Here is a 25,034-nt window from a genome sequence, read left to right on the forward strand (position 1 = left end):
CCCTGAGGGGAAGATCAGAACCCAGAGTGGCCCAGTCCCTGCCACTCACTCGCTCACTGTGCATCCCCACAGGTGTCTTTCCCTCTCTGGGCTGGGTTCCAGCTCACCAAATCATCATTAAGGTCTTAAGATTGCTCTGCACCAACTCCCAGAGGCTGCAGGCTGCTTGGTAAATCACCGGCCACTGCTCCAATAGCTGCCCACGCCCTGCCTGAGGGATGGCGGAACCCCTGACCTGGCCTGTGGCCTCGGGCTGGGCCCCCTCACTCCACCTGCCACCGGGGCCCCCTCAGGCCCTCTCCTCTCACTTTTGCTCCATGACAAGATGACCAAAGCCCCAACTCGACGTGCATGTGACACGGACACTTGGTCATCCAGGGAGGGTGAGAGGGGATGAAGCAGATGCCAACTAATCCTCCCTAAAAATAGGGACAAGGAGCATTTGTGTCAGGGCTGGAGTGTCTGCACGCCAGCTCCGGGGTGGCCAGGGCCCTGACAACCTGAAACTGTCTGAATGTCCTGACAACTTGGGGTGTGAGGGATCCGGCCGCCGGGCAGTCACCCCGTGAGCCTCCTTCCCGGACACAGCAACAGGAAGGCTCACCCCGCGTGGCTCTGATTGACAGCTGTTCTGGAAGCAGCAACTTCCCGGCCTGATGCTGGGATCCCTCCCTGGGAGGCCTGGAGGGAGGAGCTTCGGCGGCTGCTTTAATATTTTAAAAAACAGAATAAGCTTACTATATCCGGCGGCTCCGAATCCGTCTGCCTTTTCCTTAGGGATGAAAATCTCTGTTGGCTGCGAGCAGAGAAGCGCCGGAAAGACTCGCGACTGCGGGAGGCGAGGTGTCGGAAGGAGGAGGTGCGCTTGAAGGGGGTCCTGCTGGCGGGCTCCCGGTCAGGGCCCACAGTGGTGGTCACTAAGTTGAGGGCCTCCTGGAAGGACCTCCTCATGGAGCCCATCCACTGGGCCATGTGGCTCTGGGCCACTGTGAGTTTGTCTCCCAGGTAATCCATGGGGCCGGCTGGGGAGGACGGCTGAGCCCCGGTGTCCTCTCCCCTCTCTGGCTCTCTGGTCGCTGGAGAACTTCCTGGCTGGCCCCACAGAAGAGCCTGCAGCTCCCGGCAGCCAGACTAAGGCTGGACGCAGCGCCGGCTGCAGAGGCAGCGGCTGGAGGGTCGGGCTGGGGAGTCGCTGTCCAGTCCACTTTCCAGTTCTGAGCGCACACCCAGCTGAGATCCAGGGCGTGACAGTCCCTCAGAGTCGGAGAGGAGGGGTGCGGGCGCTCTGCTCCTCTCTTTCCTTCAAGTAGGTGGCCCCTCAGAAGCAAGCCCTGGAGGGTCCCAGAGGGCGGGCTGCCCCCTGCCGCTGCCCCAGCCCCGCCGCACACCGCTGCTGGGCTCGGCTCACCTGACGCGGGCAGGTCTCCGTCCTCTGGCTGGAGATCCCAAACCTGTGGGCCAGCGGGTCGCTAGCTCATTTCCGGAGGCAGCCACCAGGGCCCCCGGGTCCCCTGGCTGAGCAGCCCTGGATGACATCAGCCCCCGCCTCGGCTTAGCGAGGGGCTTCTGGGCCCAGGAATGCAGGAGGGGCCTCGCGGAGGCGGCCGCCCAGGGAGCTGGCAACCGCCCCCATTTCTTTTTTCCCCTAAGTCCCAACTCGCTGGCTGTCCCCAGAGGCCAACGGTGACTTCACGTGCTTGACAGCCTACCCGCCCTGTGCCCTCACCGCAGGCGCACACGGAAATGCGGCGGCACGGGTGTGCATGTGTGTGCACGTGTGCGCGCGTGTGTGGGCATGTGTGCGAGATCCGCCGCCGGGAGGCTGCGCCTGCCGGGAACAGCGTCCGCCCCCCGGGCCCGGCAGCGCCTCCGAGGCCCTGGTCTGTCTCCCTCCCCGGCGCGTAGGTCAGTTTCTCGAGCCGTCCTCCCTCTCCCGCCGGGTGGGTCCTCCCTGGGCCCCTCTGCCCGGCGCTCTCCAGCCTGCCCAGCTTGCTCCGCCCTCCCCGCCCAGGAGGCCACGCCCAGCCAGGTGAACCACTCCTGAGGTTCCCCCTCGCAAGGGCCTGGCGCGGGCTGCACTCCGGCACCCACCGCAGGGTTGCCATGGCAACCCAGGGGCGCCACATCTGCCCCGTCCTAGGGAGGCGGGCTGGGCGAAGGGAGCAAAGGGAGTGATTCACGGCTTAAGAGGGGTCACGTGGGCTCTCCGGGGTTAACCCGTGTGGAGCTGGAGCTGCAGCAACGGGAGGGGGCGGGGAGGGAGGAGAAGGCAGCCGGCTGTAAAGGCTGGGGGTGGGGTGCAATTCCGGGACTGCGGGGAAGGGGGCAGCAGCAGCCAGATTCTGGATGGTCAGGTTCACCTGTTGAGTTTTCTTGCCCCCAGCCCTGCCCAACACCACCCCTCAGAGAGGTAGATTCACTTGTTCAAGATCACACGGCAAGGCTCCCACCAGGGCGCACTGGAGCTGCAGCCTCCCCATGTGGCACCTGGCCCACAGCTGGGCTCCCTGCACAGTCACGGGTCAAACACCAAGTCCAAGGCTGAAGTGCAGGTCAGCCCGGCTGCTGCCGTGTTCCTTCCACCACCGCCTCACCTCAGCTCTGAACAAACATTTGCTCTCCAGAGGCAGGTCAAAGGGCCCAGCTGGGCAGCTCGCCACAGAGGTCCAGGATCTGGTGGCCAACAGAGCGCCTCACCCTGTGGATTCTCAGTCCCAGGCCTCCCTCATTCTTAATCCTCTGCTTCATGAGTGCCTGCAGCGGGCCTCCTCTGGCCCAGGCACTGCACAGGGACACCAAGGATGGTGCATCCCGTCTGGCACAGGGTGGCCCAGGACCAGGCTGGTGGGGGGTGTTTACTGACCGGGTGACCCCCACCACCAGGACAGTCAGTCCCAGCAGTTAACTCATGATGTGTCCATTTGACAGAGGAGGAGACCGAGGCCCAGAGAGGAGAAGCCATCCACCAAGGCCCAAGGCCATGCAAGGGGACATGCAGCCTCCAGGACAACCCCTGTGTTCCTCGCCCCCTGTATTCATGCTCTGCTGGGGTCTCCGCCCAAGGAACCCTGGGGACTCTGTGATGATGTTTGAGTCCTATGCCTGGTGGTCCATGGCACCCAGCTCCCAGCTCCCCGGGCTCTGGGGTGGTGCTGGGGCAGCCAGTGGCCGCCATGTTGTGAGGCTGCTCAAGCAGCTCCACCTTGTGGAGACACCTGTGTGCAGAGGCTCAGAGGCCCTGGCCCTCTGCCTGCAGCACAGCCAGCCACCTGAGGAGGCACAGTGGAGCAGGTCTGCAGCCCCCGCAGCATCCTGATGGCTGACCACCCAACCCGAAGGCCCCGGCTTCCAGTGTAATGCACATGGTGCTGATGCCCAGGACTGTGCCTGCCCCTGAGGAAACCCACTGTTGAAGGGGGTGAAAAGGGGTGGGTTATAAGGGAAGGCGAGGGCCTGTCCCTGCACTGCCTGTCCTGCATGTTAGGAAGCAGCAGGCTCAGGGCAGACACCACGCCACAGGCCCCCGCTCCATCTTCCCAGGCAGCCTCCCCGTTCCAGGGCTTCTGGCCTCCACACTCGGCCCATTTCCCTGTCAGAGAGGGTCCACCAGCTGGCGGTCACTTCACAGCCTTCCCTCCCCAGGCAGCCGGGGACTTCTAGGATGGGACAGACAGCAGCCCCCCCCCCCCCTGCCCAACGCACACACACTAGGGCCTCAGGAAAGCCACACCAGAAATACAGGGAGAGTCGGAGGGGACAGAGCTTTGTGAAGGTCCCTGAGGTGGGAAGTCTGGGCACCATCACCGCCTTCAGGAGGGAAAAGGGTAAAACAGTAGATCAGACATATTTAAAATGATCCTGCCCAAGCGGAGGCGGTGGCACACGCCTGTTGTCCCAGGGCCTCCGGAGGCTGAGGCGGGAGGATCACAAGTTCAAGGCCAGCCTCAGCAACTTAGCAAGGCCCTATCTCTAAACAAAAAATAAAAAGGGCTGGTGTTACCGCTGTGGGCTGGTGAATTAGGATATTCTTTGATGACTGACTTTTTGGTGCCCCCTAATTTTATGCCCTCAGTGAGAGCCTCCCCCAGGCCCACCATGACCAGCTGGATCCGGCAAGCATCAGATGAAGGGTTTGGACACCTGTCACTAGTTCTTATAAGCTGTGTGACCTGGAATAAGTCACCTAACCTTTCTGACTTTCCAGAGATGAAATCATGGAGCTTATCGCTGTCGAGGACGGAGTCAGAACCTCCCAGACTCAGACCCTTCTCTAGAAGACACCGGCTTCCTGCTCTGTGAGTGTTGGTTCAATAACACGTGGAGCCAGATGTGGTGGCTCACGCCTGTCATCTCAACGGCTGGGGAGGCCGAGGCAGGAGGATCGCAAGTTCAGAACCAGCCTCACCAACTTAGCAGGGCCCTGTCTCTGAATAAAATATTTAAAAAGGGCTGGGACGGGGCTCAGTGGTTCAGAGCCCCTGGGTTCAACCTCTGGTACCAAAATAAGTAAATAAATAAAATAACACATTGATCTTGCTGACAGTGACGGCCACGACCAGCGACCGGCCGGAAAGAACAACCCAGGTGCCCCGTGTGGAGGATGTTTGAACGCCTGGCGGCAGAACCAGCTCCTGTGCAGCACGCACTCAGTGTGTGGCCTGCTTTGTCCCCTCCCCACCTGTGGCCCTGGCTCCCCCTCTGCATTCTCCTGAGAGCCCCCACCCCGACGGCTGAATGGGAATCTCTGGCTCAGTCGAGAACCGGACCTGGCAGGCCCCCACCACTTCAGCTGCCCACTGTGCGCCAGGGTCCCTGCATCCTGGGTGCACCCCTGGATCACACCATCTGCTCCTCCCAACTGGCTTGCTCTCTGATCAGGGCTCCCACTTGCAGACGGGAACACCGGGGCACAGAGAGGTCAAGTGACCAGCCCAAGGCCACAGAGCTATTAAAGGAAGGAGTCTGTCACTTCCAGCCTTGCGTCTGTGACAGTCCTGAAGATGTCCTGGCCTCTGCCTGGTCTGTCTGCAGGTGGACAGGTGTCTGGGACAGCAGAGACCGGCCTCCCTGCCTCCCCCCGGCTTCCTTTAGGAACAGCGTGGTCTGAGCCGACTATAAAAAGCGTTGCTCCCCGAAAACTGGGGCAGCCCAGGCTGCTCCCCCAGAGGCTTTTTTCTGCAAGCTCCTCTGTTCTCTCCAGGAAACTCTTGGGACGTTGCTGGGCATCAAAAAGGAAAGCGAACCATCCCTTTCTTATATAATTAATCCCCAAAGCAGCACAGATGCTGCCAGGTCCTGGAAAGAGAGGGGACCTTCTCCACCAGGGTCGGCGGGCGGCGGAGGCCACCGAGGGCAGAGGGGTCGGCAGGTCGCTCCTTCCGTCCACAAACATCCTCTGAACGGGGACTTGGTGCAAAGTCTGCGCTGACCCTGGGGACCTACGGTCCCCAAAGATCTCAGGGTATCGCTCTAATCTCAACTGTTAAAGGAGAAGGGGGTCCCGCCGGACCACCTCCGACCCGGGTCACACCATCTTCTCCCCAAAACTGAATACAAACACGTGGACTTTCAGGAATTTGTGATCCACGGAAGAAAGAGCCAGGGGGCGAGGGGGAAGTGGCCACCCAACCCGGGGGGCTCTGAGGGAGCAGCGAGGCCCCCCGCTGCGGAGTGCAAGGGGGAGGGGACCCCCAAGAAAGCGGGAGGTGGAGGAGCCAAGAACAAAGGGGACATGAGCACTCACTGGGGCTGGCGCCTGGGAGAGGGTTTGGAGGATGAACAGGAGGACGCCAGGGAGGAGTCTGGGAGGCAGGACGGCACGTCAAAGGCGGGAGGGACGGTGCGGTCTCCCCCTCCCTCCTCCCTCCATCTCTCTGGCTCCCAACACGACTTCAGCCATTTCCAGATGCTCCCAGGAGGCCCCACTTGGACCACCCTCTCCACATCCTGCTTCCTAGGATGAGGCAAGGCAGGTCTGTGGGCCGGTAAACAGGCCACCGTGGTGCGGAGGGCGGAGGTGGCGGGGGAAACAGTAGCACCTATTAGTTGAGCAGCTGCTACGTGCCGGGAACTGGTCACCCACACCTCCCACCTCGGAGGGCCCTCTGGGACAGTCCCGAGGTAACTGCCCCCACTTTCCAGAGGGGACAGTGGGGTTGGAAGAGCTGAAGGGACGTCTGAGGCCACTCAGGGACAAGAGGGCTCTGGGAGTGGAACCTGGGCTCGGGTTCCAGACAGAGCAGAGCTGCATCCCACGGAGACCCCCAGAGCCAATCCTGCCCGACCCCTGGCTCGAGGGCAGCGAGTGGGGGCAGACCCTCCCCACGTGTCCCTGTCTTGCCAGTGGCCGGAGACAATTCCCTGGCCTGCGTGGGAAGGGCTGGTCGCGAGGCCAGCTCACACCCGTGGTGCAGGATGGACAGAGCAACGTGGTGCAGGACCGACCGCTCAGGGCCACCCTCCAAGGCTGGCACCCTGGGCCCGAGTGTGGCTTCTCTCCACCGAGCCTGTGAAGGCCCAGGCAAGGGGACGACGTCGGCCTGCCTCCGCACGCTGTGAGCCCTCGATGCTGCCCACTGCAGGGTTCAGAGGTCCCAGGACCAGGGCACCCGGCGGGGCTGGACCCGGGCCGCCCCTGGGCTAGCCAGGGAGACCGCCCTGTGCAGGGCTGTGCCAGGCCCCAGGGACCTTGGGGCCAGGTGCCTCTGACAGGACGTGCTTCACGCCCACCTGCCTCCAGCTCAGGTCCACCCTGGGCATCCGGGTGAGCTGCCCCTGGTCACACCTGGCCGTCCCTCATTCAGATGCCCACATGGCTGCTCAGGTCAGGTCCAGCTCCCTGGCCCTCCCTGCCTCCATCTGGACTCCTGCCTCCTTTCCCTGTGCTGTGGGGCCACCTCTGGGCTCCCTCCCTGCCCATGTCACCCTCACAAGTCGCTTCGCAGCTGGGCCGTGACTCGGTGTGCCCAGCCATCTCCGAGGACAGCAGCTGCCCACTGCGGGGAGCCGGGGGAGGGCTGCGGCTTGGACCCAGGCTCAGAGCATCCCTCTCCCGAGGCTGTTTCCACGGCAACAGGAAAAGCCTCCTGGTGGGGGCGCCTGATCTCAGTCGACCCGGGTTATTTATAAACCAGGCCCCAGACATCTCCTCGGTCCCTCGTGTCACATTCTTCCTCAAACAGTCATCGGAATGACCCGACGTGTCTTTACCTGACCTTGGGAGGCGAAAAGACGGTCAGCCAGCCAGGAGACCTTTCCAGAAATAGCCCTGTCCACACGAGGGAGCGACCGCTGTGTCCCGGGGCTGGCGAGGCCTGGGGGTCGTCCCAGCCGGGTCTGACCAGTAGAGCTGCCGACCTCCTGGGAGGTGACCCATCTTGCCTGAGGCCAGGGCTTCAGGGGTGACACCCCCGGGTCCCCGCTGCCTGCCGGGTGGCTGTCTGGGAGCTCACAGCAGGTTCCTCCAGAGCAGCGGGACCTCCATGTCTTCGCGTCAGTGAGGGCTGGAGAGCAGGACGCGCTGGCCAGGGGCTTCCCAGCAGCACCCCGCGACTCCAAGGGTCCCGTGAGGGGCAGAGACGAGAACCAGCGGGGCGCCTTTCATGCCCAGCCCTCCCCTGTGGACCTCCGCGAGCATTTCATTGAGAACCTACTATGCACCGCGCCTGGGGACCTACTGGGCACCGCGCACCTTGGCTGCTGCTGGGAGGCCATGAGCCCAATCCCCGCCCCGGCGCTTTCCCTCCGGAGGACGGAACCATTGCCAAGCGGTCACCCCCAGGGCCTACTGTGCGCCCTGCGACCTCCGTGACAGGACACCTCAGTGCCGAGGACTGACTGTGGCCCTGAAGTCTCATCTTGGAGACTCAGCCCCCCGCTCCACAGGGGCCTCGGGAGGCCTTTGCGCCCGGAGGGCTCAAGGGCACACGGATGCAGCTTCCCCCACCCCCTGCTCTCACCCTGGCCACCCGCCATGTGGGACAGGGCCCTCACCAGAGGCTAAAGTCTTGACCTTGGACTTCCCAGCTGCCAGAAGCAGGGCAGAATGAACTTCGCTCTTTATAAACCACCGGCCTTGGGCCCCCAGCTACAGCAGCACCACAGATGACACGGCCCGGAAGGTCGTGGTGCGGCACAGAGGGACACCGAGGCTGACTGAAGAGGGCACGAGGCTGTCAGGTAGCAGGGACGGGGCAGGGCGGGGCTCCAGAAAACTGACGGGCTGCCCACTGTGTCAGCGGGATGGCCAGGGGCAGAAGGTGTGGTCAGGAGGCCACTCAGACCCCAGGGGAGCACACCTCGACTTGCCCATGAAAACCCGACACCCACCCCCAGTTTCCACGCTGCCCGCCCCGGGAGACGGCTGGTGGGACAGCATCAGATTGCTGCAGAGAGCTCCCGGCTTGAGGACATAGATTTTGAAAGACGAAGCTGTAAAGAGGAATGGGCCTGCCCAGGCTGAATCAGCCCCCATCCAAATGCTGCTGCATCAAGGTTCTGTCTCCTCAGCATGGACGGTGCGCCAGGCCCCAGGTTACCTCCTGTCATCCTCAAAACCACAGTTTAGGACAGGGCTCCCAGCACCAAATGCCTGCATTCCAGTTCCTTGGTGTGTGACCCTGAGTAAGTCCCCCACTTCCCCCAGTTCAGCGCTAGGCCGGCCATGGGCTTGCTAGGGCACAACCTCTCTAAACTTGTCCGCACCTCAGGGCCTTTGCACATGCTGCTGCCTCTGCTTCAAACACTCCTCCCAGAGCTCCACTTGCCTTTCCAGCCAGGCATCCCCCCAGTCTCTGCCCCATCCCTCTGCTTTTTTTTCTTTTCATGCATCTACCAGGAAGGAAAGACTCATCTTTATTTATAGCACCCCGTCTCTCACTGGGACACATACTCCCAGAGGGCACAGACGGTGTTCTTATTCGCTGCCAGTGGCTGGTGCCTCAGATGGTGTCTGGCACAGATCAATATTTGCCGAGTAGCTCAAGGAAGGAACGCGTGAATGGACCAATAGAGAGCGAGCGGGGGATGAGCCAAGGCCACGCAACACCGCGGTGCCGATGCCGACACCCGCTGGGGGCTGATGGGGAGCCTGCGGCCAGGGACACTCAGGGAGCGCCAGGTGCTGACGCCCTCGGCCACAGGGACTCCGCAGCGGGTGTCTCCTCGGGACCCCTCCCTGCGGAAAGCGCATCTGGAGCCCAGTCCTGGGGGGTCCACAGCCCGCGTCCCGCCTCTCCTGGTTGCCATGGCGACGGACATGCCTATCGCATCCCTGCGGGGCTCTCACTTCTCACACGGGAATTTCTAAAGGAGCGTTCAGACCCCTTCCTCTGGGGACATTCTTACAGAAAATGTCCTCCCTCGGCTCCGAGAGGAAAACGCACAACGCCGGGTCCCCACACCCGACCCCCGACTCCTGGGCGGAAAGCAGGGTTTTATTTTTAATTTTTTAAGCGGGGCCTCTGTTCTCAGGGTGGGAACCAGACGATCGTCCTCCACCATCATCGAGCAGCGCTCTGCCTGGAGCAGAGCGGCCGGCAGCTTGCCTGACCGCCACGGGTCCTGAGTCATGAGTGCCTGCGGTGGCAGTGTCCTGGGCTGGACTCTGGGGACACAGCAGGCGGGATCACTGTCCCCAAGGAGCCTTCAGTCCAATGCAGCAGGCACCCATGAGAGGGGCATTGGTGGCAAGGAGCAGAAGAGGGCAACATGGCAGAGGAGAAAGGGCAGGTCCACCTTCCACGGGCTGTGTGTCCCTGGGCAAGTCACTGTCCCTCTCTGAGCCTATGATAGGAAGACGATGATGATGACAATGCTGCCTGAAGGTGCTGATGGACCCATGGAAAGCTCCTGGTAGATGGCAAGTGCTTGTGAAGCAGAGGAAGCTGGTCATGGGCTGTCCCTGCCATCAGGGCCTGGAGAGCTGTCTGGGCGTGAGGTTCCCTGAAGGAACACTGGGGTCCCGGAGGGCCCAGGGGGTCTGAGACATTGGGATGCAGCTTTCCACATGAACGTGCAGAAAACTACTGAGGAAGGGGCTGAGCTGAGCTCTGAGCAGCTTAGTCTCCCAGCCCGCGGGGTGTCGAGTGGGGCTGCCCCGGCCAGGGCACCCAGACCAGCCACAGGTGGGAGGCCAGGCCTCGGGGACTACGGGCAGAGCAGGAGCAGGGGCCTGGATGCAAACCTGGAGGCCAGACAGGGGGTGGGGGGAGGCTGGACGCCCCGCCAGGAGCTGCTCACAGCCACCAGGTCGCCCTGTGCAATGAACTCTGGTGGCAGGTGTGGCACTGGAGCAGCCGTCCCCAGCCCAGGACCTGGCTGTGACTGAGAGCAGCCCAGATGCTTGGCTTCCAGCCTCACGGCCCACACAGGCTGCCTGGCACCCTGTCACTAGCCTGTACCACTCTCCTCTCCAGCCTCAAGTGGCCAGCAAGCCCACGGCCTTGCTTCTCCTACAGAGAGCACACAGTAGGGCGCAGAGCCGTCTGTCTGCAAGGGGCTGTCACCACGGCATTGCTCACACTATGCTCAGAACTGGAAAGGGCCACATGTCCACCCAGAGGGGACAGCTTCAACTGGCGGCAGTGGAGGAGGACCCTGTGGTGCCCACATGGAAAAGACCTCATCACGAGAAAGAGCAAAGCCAGGACCAGGACGAGATCACCACCACACACTGAAATCAGACGACACTAAAACAGCACGTGGAGGCGGGCACGGTGGCCCACGCCTGTCACCGCAGCGGCTCAGGAGGATGAGGAAGGAGGATCGCGAGTTCAAATCCAGCCTTAGCCACTCCTACAGAGGCCAGGACAGCACAGGAAGCACTTGCTAAGCACCTGCTGCATGCTTGGCCCTGGGGAAGATGAACCAAGAGCAGCCCCTCCCCCCATGAACTTTATCCACTCACTCCCCTGTTCCACTCCACGGGCGTTTATTGAGCACCTACTGTGTGCCACATCCTGGTCATTCACTGGGGACAAATGAACACAATGTGTCCCTACCCTTGAAAAATGTCACTTTTTCACTCATTCATTCCTTTTAACATTTAATGAGCACCTACTGTGTGTAAGTCCTTGTGCTAAGAAATGGAGGGTCAGAAATGAATGTGGTGTGGGCCCTAGCCCTCATTCTTTCTTTCATTATTGAGCACCTGCTGTGTGCCCAGCCCTGTGCCAAGCGCTGTCAATACAGAAGTGAAGCGAGACACGGCTGCTCCCAGGGAAGAGGCCATTGTGTTGTCCAGGCCTTCACGGATGGACGCCCGGGTGCCAGGCACTGAGTTATGTGACATGGATACGAGATGGCTGCACAGTCACAACTCAGACCTTCATTCAGCACAACGAGCATTTATGGAGTGCCTGCTGGATGCCACGGACACAGATGTGCAGAGGAGAGGATGCCGGCCAGCCTTCCTTCCTTCCCCAGTGATCGGTTCAGTTCACCAAACACATATGAGGCGCCTACTGTATGCCAGGCCCTGGGGAGGCAGATGAATGAGCCCTAGACCTGGCCCTGCTGGAATTCACAGAAGAACCCACGGGAGACACAGGCGGAAGCACACACCACGGGAGGAGCCAGGACCTGCAGGACCCGAGGACCTTCCGAGTCCAGAGGCCCGGCTCCCGAGAGGGGCGTGACCGTCACCAGCCGCCAGCACGCTGCTCTCGGGCCAGGTGCCGGTCAGGAAAACACCCGGCTCCGAAGGCCCCAGTCCTGGCCATGAGGCATCGAGTGGCGTCCCCTGAAGCCCGACGCTGTTCCCGGGGGTGGGGTCCCCCGTGGGCCAGGTCTCCATTGCTGCAAATCCTCTGCTTCCCGCCCATTAGGAGGTGGGATCCAGGTCCCCTCCTTCTGTGACCAACAGAGGGCAGCAGGAGTGACCTGCGTGACTTGGGAGGTGGCACCTGCCTTCTCTGTGCTACCCTGGCCCTGGTGGCCCTGGGCACTGTGTCACCCCTGCTCAGCACAGGCCCCGGGTGCGTGTGAAGCAGCTTCCAGAGGAGCTGGCTCTCGACTCTGGGGCTCCCAGCCAGGTGCCAGCGAGGCCACAGTCCCCACTGGGTCCTCTGTGAGCTCCTGTCCCATAGCCCAGGGGAGCGGGCTCAGTGATGGGCACACGCTGGGCCCTGGAGGGGCTTGGCAGGACGGTGGGCACCTGGCCACGGGCCTCACCTCCGCAAGTCCCGGCTCCGTGGCCTGCAGAGCCCAGGAGACCTGAGACGCCTCCACCAGGAAGGGACGTGACCCGAGCCCTGTGGCCACAGCAGCACCGGGACCCCAGGCCTGCGGCCCTCCCACCCCCCTGACTGGACAGGCCAGGGCTGAGGCGGCCGCTCTGCCTGGGGAGCCTGGGAGGCCCTGCAGGACCCGGGGCTGACGTGGGCTCACGTGCCGGTCACCGCTTTGTTCCCAAGATGGGACTCGGGTCGCCCCTCTGGGAGCAACGGACCCCAGGACAAAGGCTGCTTTCACCAGACCTGCTGTCCCGGCCAGCTCGGCGTCCTGGGCAGAGCTGGGAGGAGGTGGCCCCCGGCAGGGCCCCGGGAAGGCGGCCAGACGGACCGGGTGGGGCCCAGGCCAGCCAGGGTCTGGGCAGCACTGAGGTCTGGCAGCTGCCCTGTGCTCTCCTCCTCTGGGCCTTTGCCAATCTGGGCCTTCGACAGGGTGGACAGGATGCAGGCTCTGAGGAAATGTTTGGTAAGTTGGAGAGAATGCCAAAGGTTAAAAAAAAAAGCATCCCCAGGATTCAGGTCAAATTATAAACATAAACCAACCCGTGCCGTCTCTGAAGCTGGAAGTAGCTGTGATCACACAGCTGCTCCATTGTCCACCAGCTGTGTGATCTTCTGCGAGTGACTTAACCTCTCTGAGCCTCGTTTTCCTTATCTGTGAAACACAGGTGATACCAGGGTCTCCTTTCCAAGAATACTGTGAGGATGAAACACAGGAACAGGACTTGTTTGGCCCACTGTTTGGCTGTTATGGGCAGAGCTGTGTTCCTCCAAAATTCTTCTTTTTCTGTTGCTGTTGTTATTGGCTTTTTGTTTGGTTTTGCTCTTTGGTGCTGGGCATTGAGTCCAAGGATATTCTATCCTGAGCTAAGTCCCCAGCCCTTTTTAGATTTCATTTTGAGACAGTGTCTCACTGAGTTGCTGAGGCTGGCCTTGAATCTGCAATCCTCCTGCCTCAGTCTCCCCAATTGCTGGGATTATAGGTGTGTACCTCTGTGTCCAGCCTTCCAGAATCCTGACATTGGAGCCCTACTGCCCGCATCTCAGGATGGGGGAGAGCATATCTGGGGCAGGGCTCTTAAATAGGTGATGAAAGTGGGTCCATTAGGGTGGGCGCTGATCCAGTCCAGCTGGTGTCTTAATAAGAAGAGGAAATGTGGGCACAGAGAGCAGAGGGCCTCCCCACAGAGGAGAGACCGCCTGAGGACACGGGGAAGGGCGGCTGTCGGCCAGCCACGGAGATGGCCTCAGGAGGCACGGGGACTGCGACACTGCGATCTTGACTTCTGGCCTCCAGAACCGTGAGACCTGAGTTTCCAGTCGGGCTCCTTTGTTACAGCGTCCTGAGTTAACTGATACGTCAGTCAGCACAAGGGAAGGGAGAACCAGACTCTCCTGCTGCGGTATCACTGCACTGAGAACTGCAGACTAAGACGTCAACACAAGCATGCGTCCCGTTTTATTAACATAAATGTTTGATAAAAATGTCGATGATATAACAGTCACAGAGCACATCTGCAGTCATCCCTTCTTACCCTGGAATTCGACACACGACGTCAGGTTTCCCGTAACCTGAACAGAGTTTTGTTTCCTTAGTTTTTTGCTTTGCTCGTTTGGTAACTGTCCCTGTCTGCAGGGCACAGAGACACCCCACTGTGTGGACACACGTGCACTGGGCCAGGGTATCGGGCACGTCCACTGCCTCTGACGTGGATCCTTTCTCCAGAATCCCTGCTACGGATTATTTTGAAATAGTCAGCGACTTGGCCAGCGTAGTCACCCGCAGTGCTACAGGACACTGGGACCGTACCTGCTGCCCCTGACCTGCACCTACTGACCACCCCCATCCTCCGGCCCCGGCCAGCGCTCTCCGGCTCATAAACTGTGTGGACTCAGGCCAGGCCAGCTTCCTCGGCCACCTTCTCAGCATCACACTCACGACATCTGAGCTGCGACCCCTGGGCCCCAATCACAGTGACAGACCCCCCAAGCCCCCCCAGTTCTGCGAGGCGTCCACACACAGGGTCCTGCCACCCGCAGGCCCGCCCCATCTTAGAACACAGCCCAGGGAGGCGCCGTGTCCTATCACGCGCAGCAAGCCCGGAGCCTGGTGTGACGGGCTCTCAGGAAGGAGTGTCCGCCCAGCAGGGGCAGTGACTGGCCCAGGGTCACACGGACAGGACCAGCCCCCAGTGTCCCTGCTCCCAATTCAGTGACACTCTCCTGCTAGCTTTGGTCACCTCCCTGCTCCTCACAGTATCCACTGAGCTTGAAAGCCCCTTGTCGGGCCCCGTCCAGCTCTGGAGAGCCCCGCTCTGGGCAGGTGACAGAGCAGGGGCAGAGGGGCAGGCTGCAGGAGCCTCCCTCCTCCACACACAGGTGGCTCCCGCAGGGGACCAAGACCCGGGACCCCAGGACCCCAGGATGGCAGGCGCTTACGTCACTAGGTAAAATGGCACTTTGTCTGCACGGGGCCAACACACAGCTCGGGATGGCCTCTCACACCTGCCTGCTACCTTGGATCCTGGGGTGAGGACGAGGCACAACCATCCCCAGGGCGGCCGCTGTCCTGCTGATGGACGTTACCAGGCCCCGGGAGCCCTGCCCCGGAATCCCGGTCCCCACGCCGCCTTGGAGGACCAGCCTCTCTAGAAGCCTCACCTGAGAAATGGGTTCCCACCCGGGCTGCTGGAGGGTCACTGCAGGAGAGCCTCAGCCCCAGGGGAAAGGCCCCGCCCACCAGGGTCATTTGTGAGTGCAGGGCGCCCTCTGGTGTCCGCACCTGGGAACCATCCTGCCTGCTGGCGGAGCTGGCCCCAAACCCAACCCACTTGGGCTCAGAGGTAACAGCCTTAGGAAGGCCATAAAAAACAACAGCTCCCATTTATTAAGCACCTACTGTGTGCAGGTGTCCTATCTTCTGGTCTCCACAACAAGAGGACACCAGGATTCCCGCTTGAGAAAGCGATCGCTCATTTCCAGGTGAGAAAACAGGTTCAGAGACATGAAGGCACTTGCTCAAGGTCACTTGGATTTGAACCCAAGTTTGTCTGAGCCCAGTTCTGTCCAGTCCTCTCTACTGGACACCTGGACCTGCATGACTGTCCACAGGAAAAAGAGCTAAGGGGAATCTAGTTCAACTTCACCACACACACACACACACACACACACACACACACACACAGAGGCCCAGAGGGGGCAAGCAATTGCTCAGGACACACAGCAATTGCACCTCGCACTCCTGGCTCCCAGCGGTACTGAGCCCACATCCCCTCCAAAGCTCCCACCTTGCGTTCATCCTTCCTTCCGGCCGTCACAGGATCAGCGTGTCCCTTCTAACCACTGAGGCACAGAACGACCAAGAGCCACAGCTGTGTGGGTCAGCAGGGGCTGTGACCTGGAAGACGCCCTGTGAGGCCAGGTTCCGCACACCAGGTGGGCAGCTGAGGCGCGGGGACCAGGGTGTGGCCTTCCAGGCTTGGGTGACACTAGTGTCACCTGGCTCTCTTTGCATTTTTTATAATGAAAGACATATATGTCAAGGACCAGCAGGTGGGGACTGTCCAGCTGGGGGGCCAACCATGGTCCAGCTCAATTCTCAAAGGCTGCCACAGAGGCTGGTGGGCACTGGGGCTGCGTGGGCAAGGACCTGGGGACACAGGACGCGGGCTTGGTGTCTTAACCCCAGCCTGGCCCCGCGGGCCGCCCGCCCCAGCCCGCCCTTCCACACGGACAGGCAGAGATGACCTGCCCCTTGCACAAGGGTCAGGCAAGGCCCGGGAAGAGGTGGGGAAGGGGGCCCCAGGCATCTATTGGACACTCAAACCCAAGCAGCCGGTCCAGACAGTCCTGCCTGTCCCCAGCCCCAACTCCCAGCAGAAGGCCGGGGCGGCCCCTGCCTGCCCACCTCCACCCCACCTACCCACCCGGCCCTCAGCTCCGCCAAGTGCAGCCAGAAGCCGCCCACCTCCCGCCACCCTCGCTGCCCGTCCTGCCCTGCTGACCCGCCTGGACGCTGCAGAGGTCCTCACTGGCCTCCCTGCCTTTGTCCCACCTCACCCTGTTCCTCACATGGTGGCCAAAGGGATCTATTCAGAGCACAAGTTGGACTGTCACTTCTACTCAAAGTGACACTCCTCTGTGCCTCCAGGGCCCTCAGAGCACAAGGCAATTCCTCAGAGTGACCGGAAGGCCGCACATGTCCTCTGCTGACCTCCACCCCCTGTGCTCCCACTGCTCTGGCCTCCTTCCTGTTCTGCGCAGGGGCCTGCTCTGCTCGTGCCTCAGGGCCTTTGCACTGGCTCCCCTCCTAGTCTCCTCTGGCCACTCCCTCCCCTCCTCCACAGCCTCTGTGCAAATGTCACCTTCTCACAGAGGCCCCTGGCCCTGCCCAGCCACGTCCCCCCTTGTCCCTGCTTCCGTCCTTCTCTCCACTGGACACCCCACCCCCCAGTGTGCTACGCAACCTCCTGAACCCGCCTGCCCACCCCACCCCCCAGAATCCCAGTCCCCAAGGTCGTCACCGTCTTGTTCCCTGAAGGGTCCCAAACACAGCACAGGGCCTGGACGGTGGGAAACTGAACTGAAGGTCCAGTAGGTGTCTTGCACCAGAGCTAACATTTATGCAGCACTTACTGTATGCCCTGCTTTGTCTGCACCACCTCATGGGGTCCCCTGGATGTCCCCTGGGACACTGCCCGTGTTGTGGCCACTCCACAGATGACAAAACTGAGCTTCGGAGAGGCTGAGAGATCTGCTCGAGGCCCCGGGGTCAGAGGCCGGGAGGCCGTCCCCGCAGGACCTGCTCTGCACCTCAGCTGGGCCCCACGGCGCCTCCTGACACACGCAGTCTCTGGCCGACCTCAGCCCTGGTCAGCAGCCCCCAAGTGGCCAGCTCTTCCGTGTCGGCCACCGACGATGACCAGCCAAACCAGGGGCTCGGCATAAACCAAAGCCACTGGGGGCTGCCGTTGGGGGCTGGAAGGTGACAGTCACCGAGGGCTGGGTGTGCGGGTGCGCATGGCACCAGGCCCCGTGGCAGCCCTGTCACGTAGGCCCCGTGGCAGCCTGGACCTGCCCCAGGGAAGAGGCTCCTCAGCCCAGGGGCCTCACCGACGCACCGAGGGTGGCTTCCTCTGCGCTCTCTAGAGCCACCAGGACATCCCTGTGGGTCCCCACGGCTCCCTGGAGCGTGCTCTGCACCCCCGCCAGCCCTGCTGTGGGTAACATGGGGCACAGGGAGCCAGCGAGAGGGGCCTCACAGGCCTGGGGAGGCTCCGGCGGGCGGGGGCGTCTCTGCCATCATCTAGCCCCCACAGACATCTGGATGTGAAGGGTCCCCTCAGTCCCCCAAGGGCCCCTCTGTCCCAACACGCAGCCCGACTTCCAGACGGGGAACCCCAGGCTGAGCGCGCTGGCGGGACCTGCCAGAGGCCACAGCGGCACAGAGAGGCCGGGCCCAGAGCGGCCTCCTCCTGAGTCCCCCGTGGGGCACGACTCACAGAAGAAGCCTCCCTGTGGCCGGCCAGTCGCCTCGTCCCACGTCCTCAGTTTCCCCATTGAGAACCCGAAAGATCAGGCCCCACGAGAGAGTTACAAGTGACAGAGGAGAGAGACAGGCTCTGACACTTCCTAGCTGGGCAGCCCTGGAGGACCGACCTGACCTCTCTGGGCCTGAGTTCCCCCAACTGCAAAATGGGGGCAGCAGTGAGCCCTGCCCACAGGGTTCTGGTGAGGATGTCGTGTGGCACCCGGCCAGGACTTTGTGAGCGCCCGGTAGGAACGGCAGGTGACGGTGGCCGTGATCGTTGTTAGTGATCACTGTGACCATCGCTGTAACCGACAGCCACGGCCACCAGCTTGACAGCGAGGCGCGGCAGGCCCCGGGGGGTTATCTCGTGAGCAGGAGAGGGAGAAACCCTAACCGGCGCAGGGCCCTGGGCTACGGTTACCAGGGACTGAAACCCAAGCTCGGCCTCCCTCCCCCACCGTCCAGCTGGCGCGGGCGACGGCCAGGGCGGGCTCCCCCCAGGACAGTCTGCAGCCGCCAAAAGGGGGCCTCTGACGTCCCACGACGGCTTCAGGGAGCCCCGGCAGCCCCGCAGGCCCCCACCTCAGGAGCTGGCCCGGCAATGACCCAGTCGGGGGTAAGGCGGGCGCGGGGCTGGCCTGGGCACCCGGTCAACGCCTGGGAGCAAACTAGGTGTCCAGCTCCTGGGGATGGGTACAGAAATCCATGCGGACAGCGAGCGGGAATGGTGACCAGCCAGTGCGCCTCGTGCTTTCTGTGTCCAGTGACGCAGGCAACGGGCCTGCCGTTGGGGACACACACGTGGGTGCCTTCACACACAGCGGCAGTGACAAGGTCCTGCTGTGGAACAAGCCTCAAGTGACAAACCTGACGTGGGTCCTGGCTCGGATCCTGGGGTGGTCAAAGGACATCACTGGGAACACTGCTGAGAGGGACGGCACGGTCTCCACCCCGGGGGCTCGGGGCACGGGGCCAGGGTCCCCCGGGTGCTGCTGGGGAGGGCCAGGGGGAGCCCTGTGCCTCGGAGAAGGCTGGCCTCCACGCACTGGCCACCAGCGGTACCCGCCACCCCCAGGTGACAATCCCAGGCCCTCCAGGTGACTCGTGCCCCAGAGGGAGCCCGGCAGGAAGCCTGGATGATGAGGAGCACCTCCCGGGACCCTCCTGGTCTGTGGGCAGAGCAGGGCCCAGAGGGAAGCAGGGGCTCGGGAGGTGACTGCGCAGTGACAGGCCAACAGGACGTCCTCGGGGGTGCCGGGAACCGGCCCAGCTGGATTTCGGGAGCTCCGCAGGCACCAGGCCACCGGGAGGCCTGTTCCTCTGCTGGACTGGGGTGGCGCGGGGTGCGCACTCTGGGCCTGCAGTTTGTCCCGTTCACTTACTGGGCGCCAGGGATTGAACCCAGGGCCACTTAACCACGGAGCCCCACCCCAGCCCTTTTTATTTAGAGACAGGGCCTCCCTGAGTGGCTGAGGCTGGCTTGAACTCACCATCCTCCTGCCTCAGCCTCCCAGCCATGGGGTGACAGGCGTGCCACCACGGCCCCCCACTACTGGACAGAGACTGCACGGGGGAGGGGAGGGCGCTGTGGGAAGGGGCAGCACAGGGCAGTGGGGGCAGCCCACACCGCAGGGATGGTGGGTGGCGCATGTCGCGCCACAGGAAGCTGTGGGGACGGGAGCTGCCACCCCCGAGGCTCTGGGCTTCGGTCTCAGGCTGGAAGCTGCTCTGAATCCGAGGGTGGCTTCCTGGAAGGGAGTGCTCCCAGCCCGTGAGGGGGGTCCAGCAGAAGCAGCTGGTCCAGGGGGCGGCGGGGGGGAGGGTCCCCGCTTACCCTGCAGACCCCGGGGCTGATCCGGACCCCAGTCCCCTGGCACCTGTGTGGGGCTGACCTCAGTGACTGCCCGGGGGGAGGGGGACAGGGAAATTGCAGGTGACTAGGAGCCAGCAGCGAGCCCGGGGAGGCTCCTGGACACTCCAGCACCTGGTCGCCCCTAGGAAGCAGGGGACCCAGGGGGACTCTCTCCCTGGTCATATTAGGAAAGGCCTGCAAACCGGAGAGGGAGGCCCAGGGAGAAAGAGGCCGGCCCGAGGTCCCAGACAGGAGCTGGTCACCAGCCGGGCTGTGCTGCGCCCCTTCCTGGAGTGGCCGCGGCTCGCCCCCTGCCCTCAGCGGCCTCACCCCGCCGCCCTCGCAGGTGCTGTGCCCTCGGCCGGCTCATCTTCCCTGGGCCCCGGCCTCACGGGTCTCAGCCTCCCCGAGCCTCTCTGCACCCCTGCCCCATGAGGCGCACCCCCTACGGCCCCGACACAAAGTCTGTCCCAATTCCTTGTGCAAAATCCAGTCCCCCAGACGGCAAGTGCCACCAGGGCAGGGTGTCTGGGTGGTGAGCACCGCCTGAGCGCTGACCGCTGCTGACCACTGCTGACCGCTGCTGACCGAGCCCGAGCGAGGCCCTGGAGGGAGCTACTTGTCCCCGGGCCTCAGTCCCTAAGCGCTGGGCCTGGAGCACTCGGCCTGGCACATGGAGGTCTTGGGGACCCTGCAGGCCACAGGACGTACCAGTTATCATGGGTTCTCTATTCCCTTCTTTGTGTTCTTTGGGATCTTCCAAGTTTTCTGCCCTAATGTCATTTTTGTGATTAATTAAAGAAACGAACTGATAAATAAGAGGAGGTTCAGGGTGTGGACCAGGAGGGCCCCCAAGGGGGCTCAGGAGGGCGGGAGGTGCTGGGGGTTGGCACTTGGGGGACAATATTTCCTAAAGCTGTATTTTTAGGAGCTCCGGAAAATTCCCTGGGTGAGAAGGCGTCTGAAGTATTTGCAAACATTCAGAAGAGGGAAAAATAATACTTCCTGAGACTTTCCTTACTGGGCATTCTTGAACCATGGCAAACGTTCTGGAAAACTCTGAGACCAACATGTGACCATTCCCCTATAAATCCTTCTGCTCACAGAGCCCCTTGGCGTGTCACAGAACCCCCTGTCAACTATCCCCACCCCTTAGTTTTACTGATGAGGAAACAGAAACCCAGAGAGGGCAAGCAATGTGCCCAGGGACACACAGCAGATGAGTCTCTGAATCAAAACAAGATTAAAAAAAAAAAAACACTCTATAAACCCAAGCACTTCCATGCGAGTTCCCCAACTTTGGCAATTCACCAAAAAAGTTTTCAGATTTTTTTTCTCTGTTACATAGAAGAGAGACGGCAATGTGGGGGGAGTCCAACTTTTTTACTTTTGCTGAGTAAGTTCAAGGAAAGGAAAACAAAATCTATTATTTTCATCTCATGAAAGACGGGACATGTTCCCGCACCCACAAAGCCAGGAGGGATTTGGTTTCGGAATAAAGGCGAGTCCTTCAGATCAAAGAAACGGGGCTTTCTGACCGACTCACCGCCACGGCCCTGGTTTCCCGGGACTAGGAGAGCCCCCTGTGGCCCCGGGCCTCTGTGCTCCTCTGCAGACCCCCTCTGCCTCCCAACCCTCCCCTCCCCTTCCCCAGCCTTCCCTCCCCTGCTCTCAGAGCAGAGAGACACTGCGGGAAGCCAGGCAGGAGGGAGGTGAAGAAGATCCCCCGGTCAGGGAGCACACTCACCCAGAGGCAGCGCAGCAGCTTCAGCAAGCCGGGGCAGTAGTAATACTCCATCGCGGGGCCCAGGGCTGTGCCTGCGGCAGGAGCACCCTCAGGAGTGTCTCTGGAGGGGCAGCCCTGGCCACTGCCTGTCACACTGGAGTCAAGTTCAAGGCGGCATGAATCATTCAGAAGCCAGCTACAGCCCGGGGCCAGCCAGGCCTGCGAAGGGCCACGGGCAGCGGCTGAGGCAGAGAGCCCTGGCTCGGAGCCTGGAGCTCGGGCTGATGGTGCTGGGCGGGCCCAGGGTGGCTCCTCCCAAACCAGATGCCTGGAAGTGTGGCCTCCAGAGCTCTGGGGACAGAAGGGACCTCCAGTTCTGTGGCAGGGGGAGCACAGGTGAGGCGGGAGCCCGGCTGTGTGTGTGTGTGTGTGTGTGTGCACGCGTGCGTGCAAGGGAAGGCCTGAGTGTGTGTGCCTCCTCCTACCCAGGCCACACGTGGCGGGGGACACTCCTGGTGAGGAAGGACACAGCTCAGGTCCACACAGGCCTCTTGACCTGGGTTGCCGTCCCTGCCCCTGCTGAGCCTCTGGGTGGTCCTGGGAGCAGGGCCTGGTCACCTCCGTTTTGCATAGAGGAGAAGGAGCTCAGAGAGGGCTGAGAGCCTGGCCACGGTCACACAGCGAGCTGGTCACTCAGCCACCGTGAAGCCTGGTCCCCAAGCCCAAGCCTCGGTTCTGTCCACTCCTGGGCCTGCCCAGCACCAGGCGGGGTGCCAAGGGACAGCGGGTTAGCTTCCTGATGCCGGCCACTGTGCCGAGTGGGGGACATCGGTTTTCAGAGCTTAAACAAGCAGATGACGACCCACCCAGGCCACCTTCCCCAGAAGAGCTCTCTGTCTCGGCTCCCTCTGCGTCAAAGGGGACTGTCCCTAGGGTCCCACAGGAGTCCATTGAGTGGAAGGACCCAGCACCTCTATCAAGTTCTCACAGTCACATCTCAAGGACGAGGGCCGTGTGACCCCTCCATTGCTGACACAGCACAGGGCAGGGAGGGCAGCCTAGGGGACCGGCTAGCGGACGGCCAGGCGGGTTCAAGTCCAGGCCCGATGGCCCAGGCCTCCACAGCAGCCCGCCATGAGGAGGCCGTGACGCGAGGCCAGCGCAGAAGGGTGCTCAGGAGACGAGCGAGTGTCCCTGGCGGCCAGGAGCCCTGCTTCTGAGAAGGAAGAGCGGGGCAGGGGGGACAGAGGGGCGGGGGACGCGCAGCGAGACACAGAGCAGGTGCCCAGCACCCGGCCGTCAGGATCGTGGACTCCAGGCCCCACGGCCACTCACGGCTCACTGACCGTCACAGTGGGTCCCACTGATGCAGAGCCGGGACGGGCACAGAAGGCCAGGCGCTGCTCTGGGGCGGGCAGGGGAAGGGCCAGCGCCGCCCCCACACTGAGGGGTGGTACCTGCCCCCAACACCCCTGGCCAGAGGCCTGGGCCCCCGACCCCGCCGACTGGCCGCAGAGCTGGGGTCCCCACTGCCTGATGGCGCTGGGGTCAGGGGACCGCGCCCTGCTCACCCAGGGCCCGCAGAGGAGTGGGGACAGCCCACCGCCCGCCATCCCAACGCCAAGGGCACGGTCAGTGCAGGCCTCCACTGCCCCCGCCATGGTGGCCCAGTCCAGGGGAGGCCGGGGTCACAGTCTGTCTCCCATCGGCCTGGGGAGGAGCAGGAAGGAGGGAAACGGCAGAGAAGATGCTGGAAACCAGGCCCGAGCCTGAGGGAGGCAGAGGGAGAGAGGGGTGGGCAGGGACAGGAGGAGCAGGGGAGAGGAGAGGTCCAGGGCGTGACAGGGACAGTGGGGGCCAGGGCGTGACAGGGACAGCGGGGACCAGGGACGGTGGGGGGCCAGGGTGTGACAGGGACAGTAGGGGACCAGGGCATGACAGGGACAGTGGGGACAGCAGAGACAGGAGAGAGGGGGACCGAGGGGACCAAGATGGAGAGCGACACCAGCTGGGAAGGAAGGAGCCCCAAGAAGGTCCCAGGAACCAGGGGACAGATGGCGGAGAAGCAGCCAGGGACAGGGAACTGGCAGAGCTGGGAGGACATGGGACAGACGGGAGGGGGCGGACGTGCAAGGGGAGGGCTGGGCCTGGCAGTCCTGGCGGGGGGGGGGGGGGGGACGGGACACCGCCAGCCAAGACGGGGCCAGGCGTCTGCAGCCCAGGGCTGAGTCCCCGGCACAGCCCCAGAGCAGCTGCCCTGCCTGGCCCCCAACCCAGGTGGCCCGGCCCCAACCCCAGGGGTCAAGGACAGTGGGGGACACCGGGCACAGCCTCCCACCCACAGGCCCCCGAGGGGCGTCATCGGCGGCAGACCATCTAGAGTACCTGGACACGCGCCGAGGGAAGGAAACAGCAGATGGGGGTCCTCCTCCGTCCCCAGCCTGGCCACTGCCCTTCAGGCCTGGTGGGCTCTCCCCACATGGAGGGGCAGCCGCAGGAGGGGTCAGGGGACAGGGACCCCACAGCCAGCAGGAGCAGCCTAGTGCCAAAGGCACAGATGCGTGCAAAGACGTCACGCCCCGTGAGCCAGGCGCAAAACACATGTGTGTGCCCAGCCAGAAAGGGGAGTCACAAAGATGGACCAGAGGGTGGGGGGGAGACCGCAGAGACTGCGGTGGGTGCAGGGTTTCGCAGGTGACGGACAGGCTCCCGGATGAGAGAGTGATGGCCACACGGCTTTGGGACTTTACTAAAAAGCATCACACTGAATGCTTGGAAGGAGGGGGTCGTAGTGTGTGAATCACAAGCCACAAGCTACTGAAGTACAGGGGGAGGGGAGGGGAGGGGAGGGGAGGGGAGGGGGAGGGGAGGCAGCCCTGGGAAAGAGTGGGCCGAGGCTAGAGCCCCAGGGCACACTGTGCTCCCAGGCTCCATCACCCCTTTAACCCAGGCCCAGCCACTCTGGGAGCTGCAGCTGCCCTGGGACAGGCCTGGGGTCGGATCCCAGCTCTGGTCCTGCCAAACAGCACCCCCACCCCCAGGACCTGCCTCTCCTCCCCTCCTGGCCTCAGCCCTCAGGGAGGCCAAGGCCCACGGCAGTAGTGGGAACAGTTCCCTCCTCACAGGCCGCGGTGAGGGACACTGAGATGCCACCAGCTAAGCACCAGCAGACCGCCAGGGCTCCCTGCAGAGTGGGGATATACTGGGCATAAGTCACAAATTCCGTCTCTACATCACAGGGCTCTACGGCCGATCCGTACCTGCCCGCTCCCTGCACACACCTTTCTGAAATAAATGAAACGGAGAAATTTTCCCCTGAAAACAATTTCTTCAGAAGAGAAGCCACGTCATGACAACAAGGGGGCAGCTGGGCCATGAGGGCCCTGGGGTGAGCCAGCAGAGCTCGGCAGCTTGGACCTCAGCATCGTGAAATAGAAACCCACCGGGCCATCCGGAGTGGAGTGAGCTGAAATTATGATCCACTGGGAAGAGGATCCAGAGGGTCAGGGAAGCGCCAGTGTCTCAGGCTGAGAGTCCCCTAATACGGAGGGCCATGAGAGCTGCAGCCTGCCCTCTCCTGGTCATTTCTGGCACTGCAAGGGACAAGGTGCCCCCATCATTCCAGAAGAAGGAGGAGGGGAAAGGGAGAAGCCAGGATGGGGGCACCCCAGGGGCACCCACCCCAGGGGCACCCAC

The 25,034-nt window shown here is 62.5% G+C and overlaps 1 protein-coding gene and 1 long non-coding RNA gene across 6 annotated transcripts in view; one reads left to right on the plus strand and one right to left on the minus strand.

Moving 5' to 3' along the window:
- Kiaa1671 (KIAA1671 ortholog) overlaps positions 1 to 25,034 on the minus strand; it is a 139,683-nt gene that overhangs the window by 49,308 nt on the left and 65,341 nt on the right. Inside the window, exon 1 of one of the 5 annotated variants that reach the window (XM_026408548.2) lies at positions 21,360 to 21,545. The exons of 3 other annotated variants lie outside the window; for them this stretch is intronic. In XM_026408548.2, coding sequence (XP_026264333.2) covers positions 21,360 to 21,410 — 51 coding nt within the window. In that variant the 5' untranslated portion in view covers positions 21,411 to 21,545. Of the gene's footprint in view, positions 1 to 738; positions 1,305 to 21,359; positions 21,546 to 25,034 lie in introns of those variants that run through there. One more of the 5 variants, XM_026408545.2, reaches the window with a different exon arrangement.
- Positions 455 to 5,576, plus strand: LOC113196584 (uncharacterized). The gene is made up of 3 exons (XR_003302568.2): positions 455 to 859; positions 4,205 to 4,295; positions 4,544 to 5,576. It is a non-coding gene; the product is annotated as an uncharacterized LOC113196584 (long non-coding RNA).

Source organism: Urocitellus parryii, chromosome 3, assembly GCF_045843805.1.
Source record: "Urocitellus parryii isolate mUroPar1 chromosome 3, mUroPar1.hap1, whole genome shotgun sequence".
In the NCBI taxonomy this organism is placed as follows: Eukaryota; Metazoa; Chordata; class Mammalia; order Rodentia; family Sciuridae; genus Urocitellus; species Urocitellus parryii.